General features: G+C 32.2%; 1 protein-coding gene and 1 long non-coding RNA gene across 2 annotated transcripts; one reads left to right on the forward strand and one right to left on the reverse strand.

Moving 5' to 3' along the window:
- Nucleotides 1-1,049: 1,049 nt before the first annotated feature.
- On the forward strand, nt 1,050-5,738 carry LOC128193992 (uncharacterized). Its single transcript, XR_008245202.1, has 5 exons — nt 1,050-1,810; nt 1,913-2,004; nt 4,382-4,462; nt 4,695-4,806; nt 5,391-5,738. It is a non-coding gene; the product is annotated as an uncharacterized LOC128193992 (long non-coding RNA).
- A 3,229-nt stretch (nt 5,739-8,967) lies between these two features.
- Nucleotides 8,968-11,306, reverse strand: LOC108318810 (cytochrome P450 76T24). Its single transcript, XM_052868288.1, has 2 exons — nt 10,337-11,306; nt 8,968-9,724 (listed from the first exon to the last, which is right to left on the reverse strand). The coding sequence occupies exons 1-2, from the start codon at nt 11,228-11,230 to the stop codon at nt 9,122-9,124; spliced, it is 1,497 nt and encodes a 498-aa protein (XP_052724248.1). The 5' UTR covers nt 11,231-11,306; the 3' UTR covers nt 8,968-9,121.
- Between the last annotated feature and the right edge of the window lie 221 nt (nt 11,307-11,527).

An 11,527-nucleotide genomic window follows, 5' to 3' on the forward strand; every position in this document is an offset into this window, starting at 1 on the left:
GCTCACTACTTCAAAATTTACGAATTTATGGTCATTAGAGAGAACTCTGAGTCTACTGTCCAACCCAAAAAGAATCATCTCATTTGGAGTTTGGTCGAGAGAGTAATGAGCAAAATAGTCAACAAAGGTCATAGCTTAAAATACAGAAAAAAACGTGATTAAAAAGATAATTTTAAATTTTTTACTACAGCTAACCCTGTGATCTAAAAATTACGAGTTTAGTGTCCAAGAAAAGATATTTGAGTCTAGAATCCAACAAAATTGGAATCAACTCATTTGGAGTTCTGTAGAGAGAGTTACGAGCAAAACATTGAGCAAAGGTCAGAATTGACAACAAACGATCTTGAATTGGATTTTTGGATTTAACGTGAATTGTCTTATGGATGGTTTCTTGAGATTAATAGAATAGCCTTGGATGATTATCTAGTTTTATCAAGGGAAGATTTATGCTTTATCTCGGTAGTTAAAAGGAAAATTTCCTTTTGCCTGTGTAAGGCGATAGGTGGATTCGAGTCTTGTCATTTTCCTCTTTCAAGGGAATACAAATGTCTTGCCGTAGGTTTCTTACTCGTGCCGAGTATTGTGCATGGTGAATGGATGATACTGACCAATGTTTTTACTCGTAAGACCTTGAAGAACAGGGGAGAGATGTCCGAAGTTGCGTGTAGAGGACGACTCTTATCCGTGGTCTATATGAGGGACCAGTTTTGTTATAAGTTTATTAGATGAGTGTGAACACTACAAGAAAAATGGTGATTATCCACCGATAATTACATACGGATTTTGATTCGTATGTAACATGAAGATTACATACGGATATTATATACGGATCCCGAAAAAAGAGTTATATACGGATTTTTCATATATAAAATTCGTACGTAATTTGAGTACTTGGTGGCGGGAGAGTTTTCTGGGGCGGGAGAGTTTTCTGGGGATAACATCCGTATGTAAGTGTTATAATACGTACGTAAGTAAAAGCAAGTGTTGTTTTACTGGAAATTAATTATTTTAAAAAAAATAGAAATTATATTTCATTATTTTGAAGCTGGTTTGGTAGAACAGAGGTGTGTTTACTCAAATCTCTCTCAAGCCCTAACTCTACACTATTAGATCTCTCTGCAACCCTAACTTTAACTCTCCACTCTCCTTCTCTATTTTCACTTTCATATACAGAACCACTTCCGAATCTTATGGTTTCATCATCCTCTTCACTTTCCCTTCATTTTTAACCGATTAAAACCATTTTTCTACTGATTAAAACCCTTTCTGCCATTTGTTCTTCGATTTCCACCGATTAAACCTCCATTTGCGCCGGTTAAACACTTTTGTACCGATCAATGTTGTGTTTGAACCGATTAATCGGTTCATTTTATGTTTCTCCCCATTTTTAGGGTTCCTTCGGTCCAGATTAGGGTTCTTTCTCCATTTTGGAGCTTTCCCGCAATCGTTCTGGCTTCTATTCATTCGTTTAGGGTTTTTTAACATTTTCTTCCAATCATTCTCCGTTTCGCTCTCGATCTCGAGTTCGTCTCATTATTTCGCTGCGTTTTCTCATCAAGGAAGCTTCGAAGGAGTTCAAGTCGAGTCCGCATCGGTCTTTTGGTCATCTCCTTGGAGGCTCTTTCGTCAAGTGGCCGCAAAATCAATCACACCCGACGACGTTTCAGCGCTCCTTCGAGCCTGCTACTCTTTTGAAACCCAAAGAAGAGGTTGGATTGAAGACTGAAGGTGCTGTAGGGATTGTTTTGAACCAAAAGCAGGAAGTGGTGACAAAATCTGCTGTGGAGATTCTAAACGATCAACATAGAAAGTGAGCAGTATTCTTGTGTTCTTGTTTCATTTCAAACCGTTGCGAGATTTAATGGATTTTCATTTTGATTTCTTTTAAAAAAATTTCCCTCTTTTATTTTAGTTCGGCTCCTGTTGCACTCTTGGCAATGACGCGTAGGGTGCGTCCTCTCGTTTCATGAAAGTGGGGTTGATCAATTAGTAGAGATAATCAAGGTACATTTTCTTTTGCTCTTTAATATCTGGTCCTCATGTTTCGCCTCATGAGCTTACTTTTCAAAGTTGCAGTCTGTTTGTTTCTTTCTTCAATCTCAGCTTTTATTTTATACCTCAATGTTTCCTAGAAAGTATCAAATTTTTGTGGTTCACTCTGTGTATCATAGTCTAAATCTGAAGCCATTTGCATTGTGATTCACTCTGTTTTACTATTCGATATAGGAGTAGATTAATCCATTATACTTTAAAATAGTTGTTCATTATGGTGTTCACTTTAAATATTCATTAAAGTATTACTAAGATTTGATATTAAAGAGCATGTTTTCGAATACATGTCTAATCAAAGAAAAGTATTATTTGGATTGATGTATTCCGTGATTTGGTTTATACATTCTTTTGCCATAGGAGTTTATAGCTTCCATATATTAAGGCCATGGCTTAGCTAATGCTGTGTTTGACCCTTACAATCTATTATAATGTCAGGCTCCATAGTTTAACCACATTCTTAGATAGAATTGAATTCTATCTTATTTATAAGAATTTTATGCCAAACCGTGCCTATTATTTTTACGATGACCATCTTTAGAGTTCAGTTGCACATAATATATATTAAAGCTTAATAGAGTATATATATATATATATATATATATATATATATATATATATATATATATATTTATTGGGAATTAATAGATCCATGTCCAACCCACCATTGGGATAAGGTTTGCTAGTAATTTGGCATTGCTAATGATTATTAACATGTTCTAAAATTTCACTTGCCAACAAAGTTGAAGAAGTAAACTGTATTCTTTTCGCTTCAAAATAATCAATGTATAATTACAGTTTAAAATAATTACAGTTTTAATTATAAAAAATTATGAATCTTAGGAAAGTATGAAACATGAGTTTTAAAGGTGGTGTATCTGATGAGAATTTAGATAAATAGAATAATAAAAGTCGAAGCATGTATTATTGAGAAATGAAAGGCCTATCTTTGCATTGATGAAGTGAAGGTGTTTGTACTTTTATTTTATTCTTTTCCTGTATGTAGTTTTTTAGATCAAGAAAGTTGCTTTCATTAAGAGGCAACAATTATCAGTGGAGCATTAGATCTCACGGAGGATTTGACAGTTTTCATTTCTAAGATATAAAGTAAAGGTTTCTAAGATATATACGTTAATAAAAAATGTTTTTATATTTTAGAGGATATTATCTTTTACAACAGTATGTGTATGGCTCCTTTCTTCTAATCACTAATGCTAATGTTGTGTTGGATTGTATCTTTAAAACTGCTATTGAATCACCATTTCAATCGTCATGTTTCTATTTTTCTTTTCATTTTAGCTGCATGTTCTTTTATTTTATAGCTTTTCTTTCTTGATCTGTTTTCTTTTTCTTGTATTGAATGGCCCCATCATCTTGTGTTTTGGTTGTGTCAATTAAAATCGATATTGTGTAGTTCATTTTTCATTCTATTGGAGTATTTTTGGTCACTTGATATTTGAAGCAAAACTATTGTCCCAAAAAAGATGTAATCCTTAAATTTCAACAATTGTTTCCACGTTTCAAACCAAGCTACACAGAAGGCACAAAGTTTTTTTTCTGTGTAACATATTCTATAGTTTTCAATGGAATTGGTTAGCTTCAAAATTCTTATTTCATAGTCATTACTCATTAGTCTACAAATATAGTGCCAAACTTGTCTCATGAGTTAAATACAAAACTACTGAGTGCTTGTCTATTTACATTAGATTCATTGTCTTGGCATGTAGTGCGCACTATGCTCATTTCATCACATTATCAATGGTGATAATTTACATGTATAAATAATTTGGTTGTTGCCTGATGGTGATAATTTACATGTATAAAAAGACTATCCCTAGATGGCATGTATACTCTATAAAAGGGAAAGCCATTGGTTTGTTCATGGCATTTTTATTGACTCTGGGATTAGTGTGGAACCTGTGGAAAATAGCTACTACTTTTTTTTTCCATATATATATATATATATATATATATAACTAGATGTAATAAAGCCTCTACTTGATCTGACAGAAACAACTCTGCTTCACTACTGTATGTAGTCTCTTAAGTTGATGAGGTGCAACTGTATGTAGTCTCTTAATTCTCTTAAGTCTTTTATCATCAACCTGGTAAAATATAATTTATTTGACCTATCGTAGAAGTTTTTGTATTTCTAGTAATTATTATTTTGACAATGTCTGATATAGAATTTCTTACCCTGTCCTGTATTGGGGGATTGAATGATTAATGATTTGAAATTGAGGCAAGAATACTGAATTTATATTTGGAAGCGTATTATGTTGTTCATTTTAGCATTCAACCACATCTAAGTCTGAACTATGACAATGTTTAGGTGTGGAGGCTATAGTAAAAAGGAACCTGGTGAAGTACTGACACTTCAGAAGCGAGTGTTAGCAGTGCTAAATGAGGCAAGGTATAATGTTTGGATCTTAACTTTTAAAATATAAGAGTTGTTTTCAGTGGATTTGATTTTCCATTCAATAAGATGTGTTGGCCAGGCCCACTGAATATGTCTAAAATTATTTTTTTCTTTTTTATCTCTAACAGTAATAGATGCAAGAATTCAGAACGTTCTTTCTTTTTTAGGCCATCTAACTATTTGGACCATTTTTTATTCTTTGTCAACTGTTTGACTACTGTCCCAGGAATAATTTGGATGGTAAGATTGTTAAGAGAGGGGATTATGCGATAGCAGCAACGAGGGCGGTTTATTATGTTACCCTTGTCAATCACAGTAGTGCCTCAAAGTGAAACAAGGTTAGTATGATTGTATATCTGTTATAAATGGACATGGTATTTCTTATTGTATTTATTTTTGGTCTAATAGAAGGATACACGAATGGGGTTTTGGTGTTAATAAAATCTTGCAATTTTTATTTTAATGAATATTAAAATGGCAATTTGCTCCTCCGATTAATACTAATTTGATTCTGATGTTAATAATTTTAACTACTTTATAAATTTTTGCTATTTTTGTTATTATATCACGCATTACTATATTATAAAATTGTGACTTATAAATACTTAATTTGAAAATTTATTTTCTCTTATGATGTGACAAGATATAATTCTTTACTAGCAAACAAGTTTAGTAAAATTTTGCTGGAAAATACTACTTGTAAATATTCAATTGTCTCTATTATAATTGAAATGACTTAGACATGATCTTCGTTATTCTCTTCAATAATTGAAATGTCTCTATTCACTTTCTAGCATTATTAGTAAGAAGAAATAATTGTTTGATAACTTATTACTCTTTATATTGATAATCAGTGGAATATATAGCTTTGTTTTTTTTTTCACTTACATTGTCTAGAACATGAGTTTTTGTTCAATGTTAGGTGCTTGCATTAAAGGATTTGCATTCCCTGCATGGGTTGAAATAGACACGTGGAAAGCTTGGTCTTGGTGCAAAGATGGTATTGATTGAGGAGAAATAGGTCCAGGGACTAGGAAGTTGAAGTACGGGCTTGCTATGTATACATCCTCAAGAGTTCTGCATAAACTGTTGTTGTTTCAGAATAAAATCTGCTGAAAAACTGTTTTGATTCAAATGCTGTAGAAAATTATTTGCTGTTTTGATAAAAATGTTACAGGAAATTATTTGATGTTTGGATATAAAAATGCTACAGAAAATTGTTTGTTGTGTTGATTCAAATGCTACATAAATATTTTATTGTATTCGTTGGTTAAAATCTTGTTTAATATATATTTGTATAGTGTGGATGCAGGGCATATATATTTATTGTATGGGATGTTAGTCATGATTGATATATTGTTATATATATTACATTTATTACGTTATATATTATATAGCAAGCTAAGATAAGTTTTCGAAACCTATGTCTTATTTTTGATAAATGTTGAAAGTTTTCAATGAATTATATCTTTTATTAAATAGTTGTAAATGTTTATCTATATTAGATGATTTTTGGCAATTTGTTAGTTATGTTGACTTTTATCAGCTATTGAAACTCAACTATTAAATGCAGATGCAGAATCATCTATTTTTTTTTATAAAATCATAAATTATATACAGATTTTTCCGTATATAATTATATACAAATTTTATATACAGATTTTCCGTATATAATTATATACAGATTTTATATACGGATTTTCCGTATATAATTATATACAGATTTTATATACGGATTTTCCGTATATAATTATACATGAATTTTATATACGGATTTTCTATATATAATTATATACGGATTTTATATACGGATTTTCCGTATGTAAATTATATACGGATTTTTCCGTATGTAAATTATATATGGATATATCCGTATATAATTTAGCTACGCTTCTTTTATATACGGATTTTTGTCCGTATATAATCCGTATGTAATATCATTTTATATACGGATTTTGGAGGTTATATACGGATTTTGACCGTATGTAACTGTGATTTTTCTTGTAGTGGAAGGATACAAACCGAGATATATTTACGTGTGTGAGATTAGGAACGAGTCATATCCGAAGCTACACGTGGAGGAGGACTCGTGTTTAATTATTTCGATTATCTGATTTTACGCGATAATTAACAAGAAGATAAAACAATCTTTAATACATTAATGATATTATTATATATTAAAAAGATGTAAGTTTATCTATAATCTATATTTTTATATTTTTAGTTAGCTCACCCTACTTGTGTTCCTACGATGATCTTATAACTCGTGTCCTTATACAGGAGTAGACGATGTTTCAGGTGAAGCCGAAGACGTTTAGAGCAAGGATGCGTTGGGAAAAATAATTGGGACTTTTAAATATGTATTTTAAATTATGAAACGTTGTGGTTTGTAATTTTAAACAGCTTTTAAGGTTCGGTTGGTAATCTAATAATTACTCTTTAAAATTCTGACCTTATTATTTTTCGATATAAAATATTGTGTGTTTAAATGTAATTAAACATCTTGAAAAAAATTTTGTGACACTCCGAGAAGGGTTGTTACAGTTTGGACTTGGCATAGGAAGTATTATATAAGTCAACAACGTTAAGAGGTTTATATTATGTCGACGAATGGATGAATGATCATTTAAAGGAAATGGTGCGTGACGTTGGCAAAGAAAATGGCTCAGCCTTTGAATCATGAAGATCATGAGGAAGCAGAAGATGATGATGATCCTCTAGCCATATTGATAAAGAAATTACATAAGTTGAGTAAAGGACCGGTAGAGCTGTAGTGGGAGTTAAGAACATTTGACCTCGAGTGTCATGTGCCATTGTATATTGCTTTAAATGATGCACTGGAGGTAGTTGGTGGAGAAAGAATGGTGAACATTTCATGCATACAACTGTGATGCATGTAAGTTTTTTTAATTGTTATTTCACTTTTTGAATATTAGTATTATTAATTTTTAATAAATATACTTAACTTTATTGTTATAGGTACATGGACACCATCATAGTGGAACAAGGTTGGGCAACAATGTTTGACTTTCTTGAATCTCAGACCATTCAACCATCTAGAAATACATTAGATTCAAGACAATCACATATGCAAACATGGATGACTGAGTCTAAAAGAGAGTTGTATATCGCACCATCATTGATGGGGGTATGTGTTATTCAATATTGTCAAGTTTTATCAAAATTTAATTAGTAGACTCACTAGTTGTTGGTACATGTTAGGGGCCATTGGCAAATGATGGTGATCATTCCAAAAAAAGCACAAGTTGTATAGTTTTGTTTTCTTCAAATGAAGATGAAATTGAATTTGAAGTTCTTGTTATAAACGTAAGTATTACATTCATTCATATCAATTTATTATGATATTAATATATTAATTTATCATTCTAATGTTTCAAATGTTTCAAATTTGTTTAGATTTGTGGGTAGGCCTAGAGCACAACAGATTGAAATTATATATCCTAAAGTTGGAATTCGTTGATCTTTAACTTATTAATTTTCATAGTCAAATTTAAACCATTACATTTGATTATATTCTTTCACATGTTTAATGTAACAAGTAAATAGATTCCTGGGCATGTGGCTACTATATCATATCATGGATGAAGACAATCATTCGACCAAGAATCAAAGCAGATTGGACTGAGGTAAAAAGTGACATTTGAAATCTTACAAATCTCAATAAACTTTTCAACATTTAGAATGAATATAATAATAAAGGTTTTCCTTGATTTTGCAGCAGTTCAATAATTTCTCTTCTTTGACAGATGTCGTAATAGGGAGGGTTAGACAGAAATATTTCTTAATACTAACTGTCTTGCTGTTTGAGCTTGAAACCACTGGCACTTTCATTCCCGTTGGTTTCCAATACCCATTGTCAGTGACTCTATTCTATGTCCTTCTGCTGTAGTAATAGTACCATTGGTTTCCCTCCGCCAAAGCTCTCCCATCTTTTCACATTTTGTAGTTTGGATTGGCTTGTCAGGGAAATCATCTCTTAAGATTGTGAACTAGTACAGGCGCCAACTTTGCAAGCATTAAGTCATCAACATATATCTTCTACTTTGTAATTAGTCGACATCCCTTTGTATTACATCCAATCATCAGAAATAGGTGGGGAAAAGTTGTTTCTGCTGACCTTTTGCATGTGTAACAGTCCTAGAAATCTGCAGAGCTACTACTTGATTGAAAGTGAGTTCCATAATTAACAGTCCTAATAAACCCTCTATTTAATATTTAAAAAGTGAAAAGTAGTGTTTATATAATATAATTATAATTATAATTGAAATTTATGTAATAAATTTACAAATTTATGACATTATTATTATGTTGGAGTCAGGTCAAAGAAAAAAAAAGTTTTTCAAATTAGACACTTTATCTATATGTATTGAGTGTCGGTATTTGATATATCAGACATAAAACACATCATTTATGAGGTGTGTCCAAGCTTTATAGAGTGCGACAATGGTGGATTTTGAGTTGTGGAGAAGAAAAGAATGGTGAAGGCAATCATAACAACTTAGATTATCATATAAGAGAAGAGAGAATAGACGAAAGAAAGAAAAGATAGGGAAGTAACACTCAAAGATAACTGAAGAATAGATTGGAACAAATTCAGTTTATAATAATACTTATTATATAATGTTCTTGATCTTATGCTTGGATGGGAATGATCAAGAGAGGTTGAGCCTTGTGCGAGATCAACCCAGATTTCTCTTGCATATCCATTTTCTCATATTTTTCTCCATCCTTGAGCTTCCAATCATAATTGCATAGAAGAGAGGCCAACACAATGTGAATAGTTCTAAAAGCCAATGGTAACCCAGGACAGATCCTTCTTCCAGCTCCAAAAGGTATCAGCTCAAAATCCTTCCCTTTAAAATCAATGTTACTTTCAAAGAATCTTTCGGGTCTAAATTCATTTGGGTTTGTCCAAATCCTTGAATCCCTTCCCATGGCCCATGCATTGATAAGAATTTGTGCACTTCTAGGCACCATGAAGCTACCTATTTCAACATCAACTTCTGGCTTGTGTGGCACTAACATTGGGGCGGTTGGATGTAGACGAAAGGTTTCCTTAACCATTGCTTGCAAGTAAGGAAGCTTTAAGATATCTGATTCTTTTAGTTGTTCACCTTTGCCAAGAGTTTGAATCTCTTTTCTAACTTTCTCTAGTTTTTCTGGATTATGGAGCAACTCAGCCATCGCCCATTCTATTGAGCTTGACGTTGTGTCTATCCCAGCCGCAAATAAATCCTGACATCAATAAGTCAAGTCATATAGGATAAGAGATATGTAATTTACAAGATTTAAGACATTTTTTATTAACCCGCACAGACTCTATTATATAACTTACGAATGGTTGAACTTCTCACGTTGCATAAAAATAAAAATAAGAAAAATTTATGTATATAAGTAAATTGAAATTAAATCTTGCAAGTTGAATTGAATTTAAATTTTATTTTTTAGATGGTATCAAAAAGAATCCAAAACCTATTTTACTAAATTTATTATTAGTCTGGTCTATTGTATCTTTATATCGAACCATGATTAATGTGAAATATATATATATATATATATATATATATATATGTCTTAACGTGAAATTTATATATTAAAATTCTCATATTGAATAAAATTAAAAATAAGGTGAATTTATAAATTGAATTTCTAGAGTTGATTAAGGGTTAAAATTCACTTTAGTAAGATTTAAGAAATATTTTCAAAATGTTATTAATTAGGTTGAGTTGATTGAAAATATAGCTTAATAATCTTTTATGACATTTAACTTCAAACGTACATCATGAATTTTATTAAAGCCTAAGAGTGTCAAAATAGCATTTATTGTAAAAATATACATATACTTACTACAAACAGGTGCAGAACATGGGAACGAGTCAGTTTTGAGTTGTCTTCAAGCATGAGTTCCAACACAGAATCCAACACGTCCTTGCATGCCTTGTCTTCATTTTCTAATGCCCTTAAACGCAATCTTTCTTCTATGAGTCCATCAAAAAACGCAATTAACTTTTCAAGGTAACCATTCATTCTTCTCCGAGCACCCTGTGGATCAAGCATGCGAAAGATTGGAAAAAAGTCAACAACATTAGGCCTTCCAGCTTCTTCCATGATGCCCCAAATGATGTCCTTGAACTCTTGAGACTTGTCAGAATCGTAATGAGCAAAATCCATTGAGAAGAAAGTGTTAGATATGGAATTAAGCACAGTTGTGAAGGAAACCTCACCAATATCCAAGGCTTCACCTTTCTCACATTTTTCCTTGACATAATTCATCAACTCTTTCACCTTACTTTGGCGAATAGCTTCTGTAGAATCAAGCTGCTTAGAAGAGAACACTTTGGCAACACAAGCCCTCCTCAGGATCCTCCATTTTTCTGAAGGTGGAAGCCATGCAATTGAAATTGAGTGATGATCAAGAGCTCGAGCAGCATCTGGGATTGTCCTGTTGGAAAAGATTTGATCTTTTGTTTGCAGTACTTCTCTGGCAAGATGTGGAGAGGAAATGACTATGGTGGTAATGCTACCAAGCTTGAGACTCATTATAGGACCATAAATTTGGGAAAGCTTGGCAAGTTTTTGGTGTGGCAGGTTTCGAAGCTCCAAGATGTTTCCTATGATGGGAAAAGGGTAAGGCCCTGGAGGGTACTTTGAGGTTTTCATCGGTTTGAAGGTTGAGATGAGTACATGAATGGTTACACACAGTATGGTGATTAGAAGAAGAAGTGGAAGAAGGTACTCCATTGTTTTGCTTCTCTTGTGTGCACTGGAAAATGAGAGACTGATTCTTGACAAACTGGGAGGTATTCAAAGCTTAAATTCACCTAACAAAGTATATACTGAAATACATGTGAGAAACGTGTCCTGCTATTTGACAAAAAATGATTACTGTTCAGAATTCGCTTTACTTTATCAGATTCATTTTATGCAACAATTCCGTAATAAAATTAGGAGCCCTTCAGGGAAAAAGGAGTGGAAGTTTGAGAAGGATTTACTTTCAATTTAGTTTATATAAAAAGTTACTATCATTATAAGGTTTAC

The sequence above is a fragment of the Vigna angularis genome, chromosome 9 (genome assembly GCF_016808095.1).
Source record: "Vigna angularis cultivar LongXiaoDou No.4 chromosome 9, ASM1680809v1, whole genome shotgun sequence".
Lineage (NCBI taxonomy): Eukaryota > Viridiplantae > Streptophyta > Magnoliopsida > Fabales > Fabaceae > Vigna > Vigna angularis.